Source organism: Hippichthys cyanospilos, chromosome 10 (genome assembly GCF_059441005.1).
Source record: "Hippichthys cyanospilos isolate Australia breed blue-spotted pipefish chromosome 10, RoL_Hcya_1.0, whole genome shotgun sequence".
In the NCBI taxonomy this organism is placed as follows: domain Eukaryota; kingdom Metazoa; phylum Chordata; class Actinopteri; order Syngnathiformes; family Syngnathidae; genus Hippichthys; species Hippichthys cyanospilos.
The window spans coordinates 12,227,681-12,247,647 of record NC_142378.1 but is presented as its reverse complement, the minus strand read 5'-3'; the positions used below and the strand labels follow the sequence as shown (position 1 = coordinate 12,247,647).

At 38.3% G+C, this 19,967-nt stretch overlaps 2 protein-coding genes across 3 annotated transcripts; one reads left to right on the top strand and one right to left on the bottom strand.

Moving 5' to 3' along the window:
* The first annotated feature begins 95 nt into the window (after window positions 1-95).
* On the top strand, window positions 96-13,242 carry LOC148417107 (dipeptidyl peptidase 9-like). 2 transcript variants are annotated; one of them, XM_088425557.1, is made up of 21 exons: window positions 96-296; window positions 1,709-1,799; window positions 2,948-3,192; window positions 4,223-4,335; window positions 5,278-5,451; window positions 5,696-5,864; window positions 5,946-6,056; window positions 6,159-6,287; window positions 6,603-6,664; window positions 6,793-6,893; window positions 7,022-7,199; window positions 7,269-7,428; window positions 7,534-7,613; window positions 8,383-8,553; window positions 8,793-8,928; window positions 9,247-9,392; window positions 9,524-9,670; window positions 9,796-9,948; window positions 10,924-11,066; window positions 11,545-11,656; window positions 11,976-13,242. In XM_088425557.1, the coding sequence occupies exons 2-21, from the start codon at window positions 1,744-1,746 to the stop codon at window positions 12,066-12,068; spliced, it is 2,679 nt and encodes an 892-aa protein (XP_088281683.1). In that variant the 5' UTR covers window positions 96-296; window positions 1,709-1,743; the 3' UTR covers window positions 12,069-13,242. The 2 variants fall into 2 exon arrangements, with proteins under 2 accessions (XP_088281683.1, XP_088281684.1); XM_088425558.1 differs by lacking the exon at window positions 96-296 and adding an exon at window positions 1,567-1,584.
* Window positions 13,243-13,778: 536 nt separating this feature from the next.
* On the bottom strand, window positions 13,779-16,662 carry LOC148417106 (angiopoietin-related protein 4-like). Its single transcript, XM_088425793.1, has 7 exons — window positions 16,175-16,662; window positions 15,982-16,092; window positions 15,812-15,899; window positions 14,865-14,978; window positions 14,686-14,781; window positions 14,320-14,601; window positions 13,779-14,243 (listed from the first exon to the last, which is right to left on the bottom strand). Exons 1-7 carry the CDS (start codon window positions 16,610-16,612, stop codon window positions 14,068-14,070), a joined length of 1,305 nt encoding a protein of 434 aa, XP_088281919.1. The 5' UTR covers window positions 16,613-16,662; the 3' UTR covers window positions 13,779-14,067.
* Between the last annotated feature and the right edge of the window lie 3,305 nt (window positions 16,663-19,967).

Below are 19,967 nucleotides of genomic sequence, written 5' to 3'. Positions count from 1 at the left end.
GACCGTACCCGGCATTACAAGATTGTTTAACAGGGAATGAATGCAAGTCTTAATATCGTGGTGACTATTTTTCGCCCACTTAGAGTTTCAAGAGTTTCAAAAGTTATCCAAGTTTGTCGTTTGCCTTCCGTAATTTCAGTACAGTATATCCGGGTATTTGGAATCAGGTGACCTACAGATTTTCTTTCATTCTTTATTTTTTTTTTTAATGTCACAGCCGGGAAACTTCCTGCCCTCTCCTAAGTTCGTGTACGCAATAACTGTCATCAACTTGTGACACGAAAAAGTCAGTCAAGGTCAGTGTGTGTGACTTATACCCCAAATGTTCAAAACTTTAAAGGGGCATTTTGGTAGATGAACATGTTAGCATGTGGGAGCTAGCTGCGAAGGGAGAGCCACGGACAGATATTGTAGACACCGAATTGCCCGATGTTCTTGTCAATTTGAAAAAGTTTTAGCTTAGTCTTAGTCACGATCAGTCATTGGTTGCTGCAGACTGTATGGAATTAACCGCATGATTTGATATTCCTAGCTTCTGTATTCATACTGTAATTGTATCATGAACCACTTGGGAGGCGCGTATGTTAACATCGTTTCTCTTCATATATAATTTATTTCAAAACTACATTCTTGAATAGTTGGAAACTACTAGGATCCTCACATGATACACTCATAGCATTGTTAGGGCTTCACAACACAAACTTTGAACCACAGAGAAAGCTTGGATGGTGCAAAAATTTCAATGCATCCTGCAATTACTCCAAGATATTAATTTATACACATTTTAAACATATACACCTCATTATAGTAATGTCCCTCTTGCATCATACATCGGTTAGGAATACTCCAATTTAACAATGTATAAAAAAATAAAAAAATAAATAGGTGATGGTCTATTCCAGGGGTCAACCAACCTTTTTGAAAGCCTGATCTACTTCTTTGGTACTGACTAATACGAAGGGCACCCATTTATGGGAAGATACCGATCATGTTAATGATTTCTCACAATAATTAAGGAACAGCAGTAGTAAATATGTAAATCAAGTGAAATATGTTATGTACATGTAATAATGTATAATTTTTTGTAACATTCCTAGAAAATCGCACTTTAATCACTTGTGAGCTATTTGCAGAACAGGCTTGCGGGCTACTCATTTGATCCTGGTGGGCTCCCTGGTGTCCGCGGGCACCACGTTGGTGACACCTGGTCTATTCATTTTCATAAGACTGCTAAATCATGTTTTTGACATATGTGATAATGCATGATTTGCATTTTCTGGGAATGACCTCTTGTTAGAACTTGTATATCCACCCAGTCCCAGGCAACAGAACAGTTTACAGTATACAAAGCTGAGTAAAATGTTTAGTGAGTGTGTTACATTTGCCAAAGTACTGACACAGACGTGAAAGTGCTGGCCGGCGTCATGCAGCCATCACACAAAGTCAGACTCCAAAGCAAGACTGTGGACTTGCTGGCAGAGTTAAGCTGAAGAGCAGCACAGCCAAGATGAAGCAGCACGCGGACATCTTTTCTGACCGGGCCAGTCCCCACAGTAACGGAAACAGTTTACCTGTCAATAGCATGTGAGCTTAGATTAGATCAGAAAAAACATTTGTGTAATCTTTCAGTTAGACTAGGTTCTTTCATGCTGTTACTTTAACATGTGTTTTGTTTGTCTTGATTTGTTTATGCTCTTCTGTTGTTTAGGGAGCCAAAACTGGTTCAGGGTCATCGAACGGTTCATGCACATTGTCAAGAGGTTGAAAACTGAAGAAAGGAAAGAAGACCGCCAGTGCAGGTATGAAACATTTGTCATTGGGTCAGTGTTCATTGTATTTTATTATTATTATTTTTTTTTTTTGTTACAGTGGAATTTAAAAAGTTGAATCATTATAAAAGCCTTAGTATTGTAATGTTTGAAGTCAGAGTTTAATGTTTTCAAATAAAATATTTGGTGGGATTAACTAGGGATGTGCGAAGTGTTGGGCCATTGTCGCATTATATTAAGATATCGGGTGTTTGCAAAGTGTGTCGATACCAGCCATGATACTTCAGGCAAAAACATATTATATACATTAGAACGAAAGGTCTTGTTAAACAAACGAGTTAACTGTAAATGCACATGCCATGGGCATACCTCAAATGTCAAATTACTACAGTATATATATTTACTTAAATCTTAAATTATTAAACCTTATACAGTAACAGTGCTTTTATCCCTTCTCCTTTCCCTTTTTTGGCTATAGTCGGGACGGCCAGTTTCTCTTGGATGAAGGCGCCCGGACGTCAAACTAAAGTGTAGCATGTAGCGGACCAACATAATAACAAGAAGTTTACACTTGAAATTCTAAATTATTACAAAAGGTAACAGCTTTCCAGAGCTTTCGTCCTCACCACTCTCCCTTCAGCTGCGCTCACGTGTGATCTTCAGTCGGAGATTAAGAGGATGACGTACTGTTCTCAACCGACTGGCCAGGCAATCTGTCAGTCAGCTCATGGGCACATTAACAAGATGCAAGACACGTGATTGGCTTCCGGCTTGACCATTGACCAATGAGGAGTGAATTACATTTCTGGGCAGGAGTGGATTACAACTCCTTCCCTTATTAGTTTTAGTATGAGTTTCATTTTTTTCAAGTATATGAAGCAAGTATGCATTGCTACTGTCTCATCATTTACATCATCTCCAGGATTTTTTTTATGTTATTTCATTAATGAGGATGTTTGTTTACTTACATTTTAGTTATGTTAGTTGTTCGTTTTTGTTCACTCTAACAGTCTTGCTTGGAACAATGTATTTACTTTTTAACGTGACTTTTTTGTGGTCTATAATTCCAGAAATGGTAGAACTCTTGAAGCATTTCATTTTCAAGGTTCTACTGTATCTGAATCAAATTAAACAAACTTTTTTTTGTTTTTCTCTCATGTTTCTGAATGCATCTACAGCATTAGAAAGGCACTGGCAGGCATGCCGGTGTTGGACGAGCTCTCGGACAGCACAGAAGTGGTGGAGATGGCAGATGTTCCTGCAACACACTTCCAGGTGCAAAAGCACTCCTGGCCTGGTCTGCGAAAAATAATTCATGAGGATCGCAAGAACATGGGCTTTCTCATCAACAAAGCGCCACATGACCTCCACTTTGTTCAGAAGGACGAGACAAGCACGCATTCCCATCGGCTCTATTACCTTGGTAAGATGGGTTTAAATAAAGAACGCAAGAAAGAAATAAAGAAAGAAAAAAGTCTGGGGCTAAAATTCATCATTGAAATCAGTGAAATCATTGAAATCAGTGGTTCTCAAAGTGGAGTCTGCAGACCCCCAGGGGTCTGTGAAATAATTTGGGTTAATTAAAAAAAAAAAAAAAAAAAAAAAAAAAAATATATATATATATATATATATATATATATATATATATATATATATATATATATACTGTATATATATATATATATATATATATATATATATATATATATATATATATATATATATATATATATATATATATATTTATTTATTTTTTTTAATTTGTCAAAAATGCTTCAACAATTGCTTGCTAGCGAGGCGAAGCCAGCAAAGGTAAACCGGGCATTTTATTTTGTAATGCTGTTTTTGATTAAATAGTTGGCAACGACCTGTTGGGGAAAATTTACAGTTTGTTATAAAGAGGCGTGCAATTTTCAATTTTTATTTTCTAAACTACAGTATAGTTGGAAAGTAACACATATACTTGTTGTCAAATCCAATCTGTTGGTAAATAAAAAGGACACTTATGTTTGTCTTAATTTTTTTTGTTTTTGTTTTTCCAAACATTTGCAATGGTGGTCCTTGGAAAATTTGCTTTCTAAAAGGGGTCCCTGACTCCACAATGTTTGAGAACCCCTGGTTTAAATTATTGGTCTCAAAATGGATGGATTCAAGGGTTAGATACAGGGTACAGTAGGATGTCCAGTGCATTTCATCATAGAGCCACATACTGAAAAAATGAAGCATGTGCATGGACATTCGTTCACATTAAACAATCCATCAAGAATTTTTTTTTAAATATAGTTTGAAAAATGTCTACCTTACAGCTTTCTATTTACAGTTTCTAAGGCAAATTGTTTCCAAAATAATAGCAAAGTATTCCAAGCTAACACATTTTTAAAGCAATCTTTACACAAGGATTGATTTATTCCCAAAAGAGTTGTAAAGAGTGGCTTTGTTCTCTTGTCTCACAGGTATGCCTTACCGCAGTAGGGAAAACTCATTACTTTACTCTGACATTCCCAAAAAAGTACGCAAAGAAGCCCTTCTCATTCTGTCATGGAAGCCTTTACTGGATCACTTTCAGGTACGTCTGTTTTTATTTTGATACCCTTATTTTAGTCATGATTATCTAAAAGTTGTTATAGAATAATTAATTCTTTTGAAGATGATCAAAGCTCCCAGAAGGTTAAGGAAAAACTCAAAAACCCCAATTTGGGGAAAATAAGAAACCTTAAGAAGGGACCAGCTCATCTGAGTGCATAGCCTACACACAGAAAATTAGTGTGTGAAAAAAAAAGTGTTGCCTGACATGTGACTTGCTATGATGACTCCTGACAGGAAAACGTTGCTTTTTTAATCTCGATACGTTTATTGATGAAACATCCATCCATTTTCTAGTGCCATTTATCCTCACAAGGGTCGTAGACTTGCTGGTGCCTATCCCAGCTGGCTTTGGGCAGTAGGCGGGGGACACTCTGAACTGGTTGTTAGCCAATCGGAGGGCACACAGAGATGAATAACCATTCACACACTCAATCACACTTAAGGACAATTTTAGTTTGTCCAATTCACCTGCATGTTTTTTGGAGTGTGGGAGGAAGACAGCGTGCCTGGAGATAACCCACGAAAACTCGGGGAGAATATGCAAACTCCTTGATGAAACATGTATTTTTTCTTTAATTTATCATTTTTTTAAATTATTATTTTTTTCAATTAATCAATTTTTTAAATAACTTTGTGCCCTAATTCTCTGTAGCTTTAACTCATCAGCATAGCGTAGTTTTTGTCCCGTGTTGTGTCAAAATCTTGACTCAACATGCTGGGTCTAATCCTCAATCCAATTTGTTGGGTACAATTACCCAATCCTTTTTTTCCCCAAGCAATTTGGGTTACTTTTAATCCAGCAGGTTTGGGAGCGTATGTTGTACTAAATGGGGTTTATTGGTCGATTCAAGCCACTCTAAATGTCGTGTGGCAACGTTTCCTTTTGTTGATCACCATCGTATCATGTCTCCTCTCATCCCAGGCCAGCCCTTACCCCAACATTTTCTCAAGGGAGGAGGAGCTGCTGCGAGAGAGGAAGCGCTTAGGGGTGTCTGGCATTGTATCCTATGACTTCCACTCGTCTACGAGACTTTTTCTATTCCAGGCCAACAGCAGTCTTTACTACTGCTATGATGGTTCAAATAACGATTTCAACGTGAGTTCCAAAACTTCAATGTATTTTCAACACCTTGTAAATCAATAGCAGTGCTAAAAACAAGTGCAACATTGCTAACTATTTTGTATTTATTTTTCCATGTACCACTTTTTTTTTTTTTTACTAATGGCCGTTAAACCATCTGTGCACATACTGTACATTATGTTTACGTTAAACATTTAACCAGAATCTGTCCATTGTACACATTACGTTGTAATTCAATGGTTGCTCTTTTAACACGCAGCAAGCTCCAACGGACCCTTGTGAGATTAAGAGTCAATGTTCAGGCACACGTATGGATGCCAAAATCTGCCCCGCTGACTCTAATTTCATCAGTTTTGTCCACAAAAATGACATTTGGCTGACCAGCATCAAGACAAGCGAAGAAAAGCGGCTTACCTTCTGCCATAAAGGTCAGAAAAACACTTTACGGCAGTTCTACCGTATAGCCTTGCTTTAATTGTGCATTTAATGCCTTGGAAATGTAATTTCAGGCAATGATAAACCAAACGAGGATGCCAAAACTGCAGGTGTCGCCTCATTTGTCACTCAAGAAGAATTTGATCGTTTCACTGGATACTGGTGGTGTCCAGTTGCGCAAAATGGTGAGCAATGTACAAAATGATGTCATATTTTGCAAGATATGTGTTTTTTAATCTATGGTAATTTAATGTATTTGCCTTGTTTTTTTTTATTTCACTTTTCAGAAACAGATGGAGGAAAAACACTGAAGATTTTGTATGAGGAAGTTGATGAGTCTGAGGTTGACCTCATCCACGTTCCATCCCCAGATCTAGAGGAATGTAGCACTGATGTTTACCGTTACCCTCGAGCAGGTACTTTTTTTTTTACTGAAAAGATTTTTGTTGATGGATCGCGAATACTTTGGATTTGTTTTGAATTGTATGGGTTTTCGTAACTTCCTGGGCTAAGTATGAATAATCTGTTAAGCACTGTGCAGAACACAGCTAATATTTTAGGGGGTAGATACTTAAAGCAACCACTTTTTTTCTGCTATAATTTTTGTGCATTGAATGTGTTCGGAACATCTGCAATTGTCTTGAATGGTTTTGAGATTTTAAGTTCATATGTGGCATTACTCTGTAATGATAGTACCCAGGTTTCTTGTTTATAACTTTGCTCATTTCCAGGCAGCAAGAATCCAGCCGTTACTCTAAAATTAGCTGAAATCAAGATAGACACTCTTGGCAATGTGAGTGCTCTCATTTTGAAAAGAGTGAACATGTTTTGTTGGTGTAATCCATTTGAATTGCCTTCATTTGACTTTTAGTCTAAACTGCACTGGTAATAGAAGTGACACTATTTTGCCCCTTTTTCTAGATTGTCAGCACACAAGAAAAAGAGTTGCTTGAGCCCTTCACAAGCCTGTTCCCCAATGCTGAATACATCACCCGAGCGGGATGGATGAAAGATGGCCAGTAGTAAGATCACTAACAGAAAATTGGACAAAATTGCATAGTCATCATGGGTGCACTTGCTAAATCTGGCATGCCATAATAGAATACGTTGTTGATTTTCAATGCTGACTTTTGTCACTTTACACCATCAGTGCGTGGGCAGCCTTGATGAACCGACGGCAGCAGCATCTCCAACTCGTCTTGTTGCCTTTGTCGCTCTTCATTTCTGTCGGCCAAGATAACACGGCCAGACTAGAGAGCTTGGAGGCCATTGGGGACACAGCTCACCCACTCATCATTTACCAAGAGACCAGCGACATATGGATCAATGTATGTTCTTAGGGCTTCCATCGCGTGTGTAATGTTGACATGAGATAAAGCTGCAATTTCTTTTTGTAGGTTCATGATATCTTCTACCCATTCAGCCAAAGCAGTGATGAGGAGATCACATTTATTACTGTTAATGAGTCCAAAACAGGTTTCTGCCACCTGTATAAGGTCACCACGCTGTTGGAACGTGGCAATTACAGCTGGGCAAGGGGCTACACGCACTCTGAAGGTATGATTGTGGTAAATTTACATATGGATTTTATTCTAAAATGGTACATGAGTTAATGGATTCATTTTGCAATGTCTTCTGTTACCATTCTCCACTATCACCCAGATAATTTTAAGTGTCCAATCAAAGAGGAGGTGGCTCTGACCAGTGGAGAGTGGGAGGTGTTGGCCAATCATGGAGCAAAGGTTGTATCGATTAATCTAAAGACATTGTAAAGTATGTTTGGATGTGGAGCAAAGTTTTACGGTTTTATAAAGCAGGGCAATAAAGTACATACACAGTATAATTTTACTCCATTTACAATGCTTTGTACACAACAGGGGTTGTTTTAAGGTTCTACAGTTTATATATATATATATATATATATATATATATATATATATATATATACATACATACATACATACATACATACATACATACATACATACATACATACATACATACATACATACATACACACACACACACACACACACACACACACATAGTTATCAAATTAGTTATACTGATGAAAATGGCAAAATGAGTAAAGTATCCCACGAGCGCGTATTCAACATGAAGGACTTTAGAATGTAAGCTACATGACAAGCTACCTTCATGTACCAAACAGCTGAAACTTGTTATTAATGCTGATATAAATAGTAAATGATTTTGTTGCAGTCTAATGCAGATCACACAAACTTATTAGTTTACTCAAATTAGTTTTACTGATGAAAATGGCAAAATGAGTAAAGTATCCCACGAGCATGTGTTCAACACGAAAGACTTAAGAATGTAAGCTACATCACAAGCTACCTTCATGTACCATACAGCTGAAACTTGTTAGTAATGCTGATATAAATAGTAAATGATTATGTTGCAATCTAATGCACATCACATAAACTTGATCAATGTGTTACATGAACAAATGGGGGGGAAAAAATGATTTTCTTTGTTATGTTGTGTTTGCAGCGGTTATCCAGCCCTCAGATTTGGGTTGATGAGACAAACAAGCTGGTATACTTCCAGGGAACGAAAGACTCCCCCTTGGAGCACCACTTGTATGTAGTGAGTTACGAGTCACCAGGAGAAATTGTGCGACTCACTAAGCCTGGTTTCTCTCACAGCTGTTATGTGAGCCCGGTATGTACGCACAACATACTAAGCAAGCTCCAGTGGCATATCTGAAATTTGGTGGATTTGCACTGATAATGTAACATTTATGCGAGTAAGTTATTAAAAAAAAAAAAAGATACTTAATTTACACAGAGCATACTAAGTTATCCTGTAGAAGTTGTAGACACAAAGTTAGGGTTGACCAATATGTTCTTGGGGCTCAAACGTTCTCAAGTGTGTTGACTCTCGTTTGTCCCATTGCACAGACGTTCGACATGTTTGTGAGCCATTTCAGCAATCTGACCAGCACACCTTGTGTGCACATCCACAAGCTGAACAGCTCAGATGGCAACCCACTCCACAAAGAGCCGGAGTTCTGGGCCAGCCTGATGGAGTCAGTTGGTACTGAAAGGCTTTTCTAAATGTTTCTTTGAAAGTAGATGTACTGTGTTACATTTAACATTAGTGAAAATGTTTGAGTATTTAATACCACCTTTGAAGATTGCGGCAAAGGGCTAGTCTTCTAGATATTTCTAAATTACTATTTGTTTAGACCTGAGCACTTCCATCAAATAACATTATAGGTTACAAATATTTATCAGTGAGTAGGTGAATTGAGAAATTTGAAAGCATGTGAGAGAACATTATATTTTTTCTTTTCACACAATTTTTATGTTAAATTGAGGCTTTTTGCAATGACATTCTCATATGTACTTCCAGATTACCCGCCTGATTACACTCATCCTGAGATTTTTAGCTTTTTGGGGAAGTCTGGCTTTCAGATTTATGGTCTCTTGTACAAACCACACAGTTTGGTCCAAGGAAAGAAATATCCCACCGTTGTCTTTGTCTATGGTGGTCCTCAGGTTTGAGCTATTCATTCTAATTATAAACATTTATATGCACATTTCTCTTCTTTTTTTTTTACTGTATTCAACAACAGTTTTGACTCAAATGATGAATCAACTTCACATTTTTTCTGTATTTACCTTTTCAGGTGCAGTTGGTAAATAACTCCTACAAAAGTATAAAATACCAACTGATGAGAAGGTTGGCATCCCTTGGTTACGTTGTCCTCATCATCGATGGAAGGGGCTCTTGCCAGCGTGGACTCAAGTTCGAAGGAGCTGTAAAGGACAAAATGGTATTTATTTACTTTTGAATTCATATGCAACGAAAACATTGCAGTTGAAGACATTATTGATACACGCTGGTATTCTCTGTATACTTTTTTTTGGCACAAATGTAACCCTTGTCTATCTTCACCAGGGTCAGGTGGAAATTGAAGACCAGGTGGAGGGTTTGCAATATATAGCGGACAACTACAACTTTGTGGACTTGAATCGAGTTGCTATCCATGGCTGGTCCTATGGAGGCTTTCTCTCTCTTATGGGCCTCATTCACAGACCTGGCATCTTCAAGGTAAATTAAAAAATCTCAGTCAATTTTGCCAGTCTGTCTTTCATCAGTGGCCGGGCCACTTGTCAGTCACCGTCGGCTCGTCATGACCTAAATCTCCACTCAAACTAACTGCCACTCCGTCATTGTTATTTTAACTGCGCTTCACTAAATTGCAGTTCATCAACTCTATTATAAGACCATCAGACAGTCTGTAGGTCATGTCGTCATCGTTAAGACCTTTACTTTATTGTCGTTCACGACAGTCATTCTGTTAGATTACACAATCACATAATCACAGGGATGTGTTGCGGGCTGCAACATTTTGGACTTGTTTCCTGCTATGACGTGCAATAAAATTGCTGTATTGTGTCATCAACTATTGCTATAATTTAGATAGCTCTCCTGACAGTAGTTTCATTTGTTTCTTTGAGATTTAAAGCATCAGCGGCTGGCATATGCAGTTAGCTCTTGCAGGTGCACCATTCCATTAAGGTTGCATAATTTATAAGACCTATAACAACTTTTCACCAAAATGTGCGCACGTGTATATGCATAGTCAATTGATAGTTCCAAAACAGCCATATGGCCGTAGCCCTTGCATGATTCATACACAGTTGTGAATGATGCAATGATAATATAATCCAGAACGATGGGAGTTTTGTCCTAATATTTTAAGAGTATTACTTGGCCATGCATATAAATGTGCACATACTGTACATTTGGTGACAGTTGATGACAGATTTGTTAAGTGATGTAATGTTTTTTTTTTCCCCTATAAAATGACAAGACGTATGTTATGACGGAAACAGAATTATAATAATTGTGAATTTATGTCTTAACGTTTTAAGACTCATCATTCCTGTCATTTGCCTACAAAACAAGGTGATAGACCTTCCATGACTACTGGCAAAATGTGTACCTCAGTCTGTAAACAACCATTATCTATTGATACTATTGAGAAAATACATTTGCTGTAAGAACTTATGTTGTTTTTAGGTTGCCATTGCAGGGGCTCCAGTGACATTGTGGATGGCGTATGACACAGGTTACACAGAGCGGTACTTGGATACCCCTGAAAACAACCAAAAGGGCTACGACGATTGCTCAGTTGCTCTTCACGTTGACAAATTCCCAAATGAGTAAGCATTCATTTCAACACATTGCATTTTGTTCATATGCATATGCCAGGATATGAACTTTAAAACCATAAGAAAGTTCAAAGTCTCACAGACGTTGCAATATGACTTAATGTCACAAAAGAGTACCATATTTCTCCAAATACAAGACACATTTTTTTTCCTCATTTTCAACCCTTATATCGCTAAAACAAACATTTTAGAGTTTGCGCAAAACATCGCAAAAAATGCACTTTCGTCAAACGTGGCCTAATTGCCTCTTTGTTGTCAACAAAAAGGCTGCATGGATAATTTTTTCAGCGGTCTTTGACGCTTTATGAAAAGGAAAAGATGGCTAGACTTGTCTCCTTCAGCCTTTAGACGTGTGCTTGAACAACCTGGCATGGATCTCGACATGGATCTATGAACATGTATTTTATGGTCCTTTAAGTTGAGCACTGTATAAGATGTCAAATACTGAATCTGCTGTTAAACTCCACAGACCAAACAGACTACTGATCCTGCATGGATTTCTTGATGAGAATGTTCACTTTTTCCACACCAACTTTCTCGTATCCCAGCTCATCCGAGCGGGGAAACCATACAGCCTTCAGGTAGGAACATTTTCTTAAAAACGTCTTAAGTTAGTTTGGCGTTATAGGAACAAATTCTTCATTCATCCTGTAGTTTAACCCAACGCTGGTTTGGGATGTGTGTTAAAAAGACCGAACAAAAGGAACTCATTCAACCATACTGTAAAAAAATATAGACAGTCAGAGCGCTACTAATATTCACTTTTCATTCACCAAAAAAACCCCCAACATATTTTATTTGAAAGCTTACTGAAAAAATGGTATTTGGCATGTGAATTCCAGCTGCCCTCAAACAAAATGTTTTCATTTTTGCTCTTCCCTCTGTTTAAAATGTTGCTAGGTTTATCCCAACGAACGGCACAGCATCAAGTGTCCAGAGGCTGGAGAACATTATGAAATCACACTGTTGCACTTTCTTCAAGAGAACCTCTGACAACCTTTTGTTTAATACACACAATTCTCCAGCAGGGGGAGTTGCTCCACATCTGTTATGTTTTTATGACCACAAAAGCCTTGAGCTGCAGTATGTGCCGGTATTTGTTTTGATATTAATTTTTTCAACTTTGGGAAAGCAAATTCAAATGACAGTATACAATGTTACACAGACTACAGATGCACTAGTCTAGAGTATTTTTGTTTTCTTTTTCCAAGTTGAAATTGTAATCAAAGCCCAGTTGTACAGTATATATTCCAATTCTCCATCTTTGTTGGCAAAGGCTGCCTCAGGAGCATCATAAGTAAAATTAACGCTCATTTTAATGTTGTGATCAACAAAGCTGAGTTGTTGACTTTAAGTTATCCATCCCGCAACGACAGTTACATTTGACAAAGATTGAGTCGTTTGACAATTTCCTACTTCCAGCTAAGTGCCAATGCTAAGGTGATTGGATAAGTGGGACACAACAATTTGGATACAAATAAAATATATAAAATCAAATAAAAACTGATTTCTCACATGGACCTATTTATAACAAATCTTTTCACTAATTTTAATCAATAATTTTGATGACTAGTGGTCATATTATTACTTTAACCAGTGCTAAATGCTATTTTGACTGACAGTTCAACAGCATCACATATGTTTATCCAACCTATTTTTACTCAGGCCATATGGTGCCCCCCCCCCCCCCCCCCCCCAAAAAAAAAAAACCAAAAAAAAAAACAAAAAAAAACATTGTTTATTATTAAAATCATTTTATAACTATTTAAAATGTCCCCATACGGTATGTTTCCCTTAACATGCCACATTTGTATTAGATAATAAAAACTATTTACATTATATTAGAACATTATAAACATATCATACATAAATAATTAAAGAAAAAAATATGATTTTTATCAAAACATTATTTAAACCACAGTATTTTTATTTTAAGTTTTTGCAGTTATATTTTAGGTTGGAAAAAAAAAAGTTAGTGCCTCTCACATGACACGAGGGGCTTTTCCTCCTGCTCTAAGCAATGACTTCTTATAAAATTCCATAAAAACAAAAATGATATCAATCAGAGGGTCACTTAAAGGCCTTGTTACTACCCTGATGAGCAAGACCTTTCCATTCATTTTTTTAGTGCTTTACTCAACATTTGTTTAAATAAACCTGAATAAAACTTGTTGTGTTGTCATTGGAATGAATGTGAATATCCATTTGTAACCGTATCTGCTTCCAACATTAAGGCACAATATTATCATATTAACAATCAATGCAGCTGTAACTCTTGATATAAACTACAGGAATTCCCCTTGTGTTTTATTTCCCAGCAAAAACCCATTTTTTCCTAATAATGTAGTGGTTCACTTGCTTGACTTCAGGGCTGGAAGCGTGGACTGATTTAGTACCCCGTTGCGCAGTGGATATGACCCTGAAAGGTTCTCAGTACAGTGCAGTTGTGCATAAGTTTGCATACCCCATTTTGTCATGATCGGGCCACCCCTTACCTGGACCATTTTTGATATTTTTAAATGCATACAGTATCCTTAGACAACTTGATACCTGCCAGCTGTTTATACTAATCGCATGATTGACTACATTTACCCTTACCTAAGTGTAGCTACTGTATGTGCCCTGCGATTGCCTGGCGACCAGTAATGGGTGTTAATAATGTGTGTGCAATTTTTAGGTGCCTCACGAGTAGGGAAACAAGCCTCAGGAATAAAAAGCTTTATTTTCTTTCAGTTCTTATAAATGATATGTTTCAAGCACAAAATGTTGAAGAAAATAACACACGACTTTATATAAAAAAATACTCTTTTAAGAGCCCTTATAAAGGGTTACCTAAATGTCAATGTGACAAAGCAGTCTTATGGGTTGGCATAGAAAACTACGGTAATTCAGTGCAAAAAACAGATGACAGAAGTGCTTGTCAGCCAATTTCAGTCTTAAGTTGTCTCATCCCAAATGCTTGCTCTGGTCCTCTGCAGCCTTTGACTTGACTTTATTGCTGATGTATTGCAACTGGTGCAAGCTTCATGAGAGTTGTCCTCAAGGGTTTCTTTTGTCCCATTGTGTTGGTCCAAAACATTCTTCTCGGCTGCCACCTGAGCGAGCTGGGCCCCCTGGGGAATTTGCCATTGAGGTTTGAGGCACCGCAGCTGCTGAACCACCAACCCCCTGCAAAAAAACGATCAGTCAGAATCCAATCTTGTTTTGTTGCACTGGACGGGAACGGATTGGATGGAGATCTCACCTGAGTGAAGCTCAGCACAATTGACGTCCTCGGAGAGATCGTTGTCACGGTCGGCTGTGGAGAAAGGAAGATCCGAGGCCTCCGTCAGAACGTTTCCCCCTTCAATTCCGGGTGTAGTGTCTTGCTGGAGATGAAGAGCGTAGTTTTTCCCCTCGCCGTCAATTTGGACGCGATAGAGCATCTTGTGAGTCTCTTCCTCCCAATCCGTGACCTCCACCTGCAGCAGGTACTGGCCTTGTTTGGAGATTGTGTGAATGTTCTCCAAGCCAAGCCAAAAGTCACCTGATAGGAAAAAAAAAACATTCATTACTATCACTACTTGGTTTTCTGATACCAATTTGTTGTGTATGTCAAAAGTAGTCTCACCATTAAGAGTGCCGAAGCCTTTTTTGTAGCTCTCCCAAAGTTGGTTAAAGTTTTGGGACCCATCAAGACGTTTCTGGATAACGGTCCATCCGCCTTCTGTGGAGACGAAAAAGAAGTTGAGATTTCAAGCTGATCATTCGTGGTCGAGACAAGTTAGGGTGGGCTGCCCTTTTCCTCACCTGAGGTCATCTGGCAAAGGACGTTGAAAGGCTGCGAGTTCTGCGCTTGGATTGTGTAAATGCCGCTGGTTCGCTGCCCTTGTACAAACAGATCGTGGCAATCTCGAGCTGAACCTGAAAAAAAAAAAGAACATCAACAGATTAGACGGTTCAACAACTGCCCGAGACTGTCACGCACGAAGCTAATGCCCTCCTTTTGCTGATCTTTGGACTGCATGCAAACAGCCCTGACAGCAAGTCTGTCTGTGTACTTTGAGTGACAAAGGTTTAGTTTCTTTTTAAACGTGGCACTTTAAATAGCTACTGGTACTCGTCATGACACAACCTTTACCGCACTTGAAAAGTTCACCGTATTGGGAAACACCGCGATAATTAGCATGCTAACATGGACCGCAACAGTAATCTGAGGATATTTACTTTTCAAAATCTGGAATTTTGACCATTTGGTCATTTTTTTGAATTAAAAAGATATATCTAAACTGTTAATCCGTTATCAAAATAATTACCAATTAATTTGATCACCATTTAATTGCCGATTACCGATTGCTAGTTTACAGCTAGCGTTACTCTTCCTCAGGATTCCGTTTTTAATTGCCGTTTAATAACCCCCCCACACATCAACCGCCATTATATATTCAATCTCTGATTCAGGACGCAAATAAAATGCTAGTCAATTAACTCTGTCATTATATGATTTACAATTGCGATACCTCATCATACAACAAGGCTTCCATCTTTCATTGTGGTGTACACAGTTTTATTCACTTGTGATGCTTCAGTCCGTCCTTTTTTTCAGTGTTTTTCCTCCAAGGGTTTCGTATTTTTTGTTTTCGGTTTGGGCCAAACATTCTCATGTGCGCCCAAGTTTAAATACTGCAAATGTATGGTATGGAATAACTTAATTCAACAGAGCCTTTAATCACAGACACTTCAAGTGGTTTACTGACCTGTTTGGGCATCATTCAGCACCGCGTCTCCTCTCAGCGTCGTCTCCTCATGCCTGCGCCTGAGGACTCGGACTCCCCTGTGTGTAACCTGGCGTGATAGCGGTCCGTTAGTTGAGATGAACTTGAGCGCACGCTTGTGCGTTTGTCTCGTAGGATGGATGGACGCTCACCTTGTTCTGCAGTGTCAGCAGGTGTAAACTCTGCTTGTCCAGTTTGTCTTGTTGCTGCCTGATTTTGTCCACCAGCTGGTCGATGCGTCTGTTTTGTGCTGACATGACTCTCTGGAAGCACACATTAGAAGAAACGTCATATAAGTTTCTGTCACCGGTGAGGACATGTTTGTTGAGGCCTTGTACTACTCACCTGGATAAATGACGTTGTTGAATTGTCGCCTCTGAAGCGGACATCCGTTGGGTCTTTAAGCGCTTCGTCCACTTTCTTCTCGAGTGCGTTCATCCGGGAGTGGATGTCTTTGGTCTGCTCCATCATCTCCTTGACTTCCCCAGCCATCCTTTCCTCTTCCGCACGTCCGGCCTTGAGGACTTGGTCTTGCTCACGCTGCTGTCCCTCCAGTGAGACCATGGTGCCGTTGATGGCTTTGAGTCTGCTGTTGATGTCCCTCATCTGGACTTTGGTCTTGTCTACATGCTCCTTGAGACCCTGGCCCAGCTGTAGCAAGCCGTGGGCCACCACGTTGACGTCATCCCACGAGGCGTACTTGTCGACTTTGTCGACGGGGAAACCCGCCACCGCCTTTAAGAGCAGCATGGGGACGAGGATGAAAGTCTGGAGAGTCTTCATCGTTAGCTTGTTTGGATTCAAACGCTGATCCGTGCGTTGTGTGCTGCGGACGGAATTGGAAGGTTTATATAGCTGAGCGCTGCGGCCGAGCATTGCGATGATTGGCCGCAAGACTTTGGAGGTGGGCGCAGGAAAAAGCTTTGGGGTGTGGAAACATGTCGGCACTTGTAAAATGATGCAATGCAAGCTCTGCATTTCTGGCTGACATACAGTAGATGGTGTTGATAAGGGTAGAATTTGTTTCAATTAGTTTCTTGAATTATTACAGTACTATTATTTTGTGTACTATTATTATTTTTTTCTGACACCATATGCACAACTTGGGTAATATCCATTTGATTATGATAAGTTAAGTATTTGTGTAGTTTGTGATGGATCTTAGGAATCTTCAACTTTCGGTCAGAATATGGATATGCAAATTTTCAAAAGGTTTATTATCAATTTAATGAGTTAACTATTTGGTTGATTTCTAATGGATCATATGAGCCTTAAACTTCAGATCAGATCAACTTTAGCTTCTTTTATTTCTCTGAAATATGGCTATAAACATACCATATCAACTTGTTCAATGCCGGCCCAGCAAAAATGGATCTGTGATGTCTATAGCTGTCATAGGCAGTGAATAACTCACTGGGGTCTTCTTTTACTGCAATGAGGCTTTTGTGCATACTTTTTTTCTGCTCCTCTGAAGTTGTTTACTCCGATCTTGCTCTTTTCTTTGCTTTCCATGACATCCTTGAAAAGGAAATGCAAATCTCAATGGATCTTTCCCTCTTAAATAAAGGGCATGTCACGAAAGGGCATTATACATTATTTTATTATTATTATTATTCATTCATTGCAAGTAATACCTTTTTATTCTTCGACATATGCCAGCAAAATATAGTGACAAGTATTAACTCATTGACTGCCAACCTATTAAAAAGGAGTGTTTGATATCTATTGCCATCAGTGGCTGTGAATGACTTAATACATGGTTGAGTAATAAAATAATATATATCCATCCATTTTCTTTAGCCGCTTATCCTCACTAGGGTTGCTGGCTTGCTGGTGCCTATCCCAACCATCTTTGGGCAGAAAGTCGGGGACACCCTGGACTGGTTGCCACCCAATCACAGGCATATTTACCCATCTATTTTTTTTTTTGTATTTATACAATTCACAGAGAAAATTCCCGATAACGTGAAGACAATCGCATGTAATATGTAAAAGAAAAATAGATCCCAACAAGTAAAATGTTGTTTATGTGCGAGGCCAGTAGCTGCTAGTTTTCAATGAATCAGGAATGCTGGGGAGAACTTTGTGAGAAGTAGGGGAAAGTTCATCCCGCAGGGTGCTTTTACACCCTTGCTCCTGACAGCAAAATCCCAAACAATGGCACGCACATGAAGACACACACACCCAGACACAAGTCACATGGTTTCAAGCAGTGCAAACTGAAACCCACGCAAACGGTGGTATTTACAGACACAAACTTCACAATCATGTAAACATTTCTTTTTAGAAATATATCACTACCTAGTAGGCCTCTGGCTCAGATGGCAAAATCTTTTCTTTTTTTTCCCCCCCTTTTTTTTTCAAAGCAAATTTTAATCTTTAAAGCGGAATGAGTTTCTTCTTGGTGTGTTCTTCAAAACGTACAACCTTTAGAGGGTCCACCGCACAGCTATGTTAAAAATAATCTTTTAATATTTGTAACTTTAAAAAACTGTTTTTCTGATGTTGATTCGTTAACATGATATTAAACTCACTAGGCCATTTTTGACAGTAAGACATTAATATTATGGCTACAATTACTTTCATTTTAATAATTCATCCCACTTCTACCAATCCCAGCTCAGCTTGCAAATGTCACATGATCATGGTATATTAATTGCACATGAGTTTTTTACTGCTGAAAATGGCTAAATATGTTTAGTATCACTATATGATGACAAGTAACTACTTATTTAGAATAAATATTCATTTTATGTTGAAAAAAAACCTCATCAACAGTTGTAAAAAATTGCAAAATATCAGTTAAAAAATGAATTATCAATGTGAAACTGTTTTGGAATAAAATGTTTAGTTTTTTTTTATTTTTGGTTGATTATCAAACTGATTGAAAGTATTATATATTAGCACGTAATATACGATAATACTAAATTGAGTTATTTATTATTATGACTATTAATTAAAAAAAAAAAAAACGATCGAATGTTTTCCTTCCTACTTTAAAGCCTACATAGTATGACCTCCTTCTACGTGTTTTTGTTGTGTTTGGGATTCTCCCATGTCCAGTCAGCCGAAGGAACAATGGTCTGATGCCAAGCACATGCATGGCAGTTACTTGTGCTCATGCAGCGCACGTTTTCCCACCGCTGCAGCTGCTGCTCGGCACGTATCCTCTGCTTCAGCTGACGTGAGGCACAGCGCAGGCGCCCGTAGACCCCTGCAGTCAGAACATAATGTTCCATTTGCACATGAGGTCCAGCCTTTTTAAAACAATACTCTCCCCTCTGAAATTATTGAAACGCCAAGGTCAATTCTTTATTTTTTCTTGTATACTGAATATGTTTGGGTTTCGGATCAAAAGATTAATATGAGAACGAAGGTCAGAAGTCCGGCTTTAATTTCATAGTGTTTGTATATAGTTGTGTTAACGACTCAGGACAGAGAACCGCCCACTTTTCAAGTGAGCAAAGTTTTAGAACAGACTCTTTTAAATTAACTTAATGTACATACGATGTTGTTATTTGGTAGTGTCACCCAAAAAAAAAAAAAAAGAATCACGCGTCTCATTTACTACAATTCAGGATCGATATAAAATATCCCAAAAATTGATTAAAAAAATAAATTAAAAATCTGATTCTTAAATCTCTACCCAAAGAAGTAACCACCATCTGCGTGGTGCATTCAAATCCAGTCATGCATATCCAAATCAGGCTGGAAAAAGGCTCATCTATATATTAAATGTTAACAACTACAAATATCTTAACAATGTGGGTTTTTATTACGCTATTAAAGCTGACATATGTCAAGACAAATGATGGGGGTGAAATTACTTTGATATTTTACTTAATTGCAATAAATGGCAAGTAACTGAAGTTTACAATACCTAATCAGTTAACTCGGTCTTCCACTGATTGACATGTCAATGAATCGAAATAAGGAATAAAGTTGCAGTTGTGGTCCACCAACTGTATTTATTTATTTCTTATTTGTATTTTTTATTATGTGTGTATGTGTGTCGGGGTGGTGGGGGGGGGGCACTTTTATGTCTACATGTCTCCATTTGTCATTGTGTCTCGCAAAGCAGTAGCTCATGATGATTCTTTGCACATTTAAAGGTTGAATCAGAAATCATTTTAAACCG

Excerpts from the sequence above, each read along its gene's own strand:
- LOC148417107 (XM_088425557.1), top strand. The coding sequence starts at position 1,744 with ATGCACATTGTCAAGAGGTTGAAAACTGAAGAAAGGAAAGAAGACCGC. Across the intron at positions 5,452-5,695 it reads GTTCAAATAACGATTTCAAC|CAAGCTCCAACGGACCCTTG; the intron begins GTGAGTTCCAAA and ends TTTAACACGCAG. Across the intron at positions 7,429-7,533 it reads GGGCTACACGCACTCTGAAG|ATAATTTTAAGTGTCCAATC; the intron begins GTATGATTGTGG and ends ACTATCACCCAG.
- LOC148417106 (XM_088425793.1), bottom strand. The coding sequence starts at position 16,612 with ATGAAGACTCTCCAGACTTTCATCCTCGTCCCCATGCTGCTCTTAAAG. Across the intron at positions 16,093-16,174 it reads CAACAACGTCATTTATCCAG|AGAGTCATGTCAGCACAAAA; the intron begins GTGAGTAGTACA and ends GTGTGCTTCCAG. Across the intron at positions 14,782-14,864 it reads CCTTTGCCAGATGACCTCAG|AAGGCGGATGGACCGTTATC; the intron begins GTGAGGAAAAGG and ends TCGTCTCCACAG.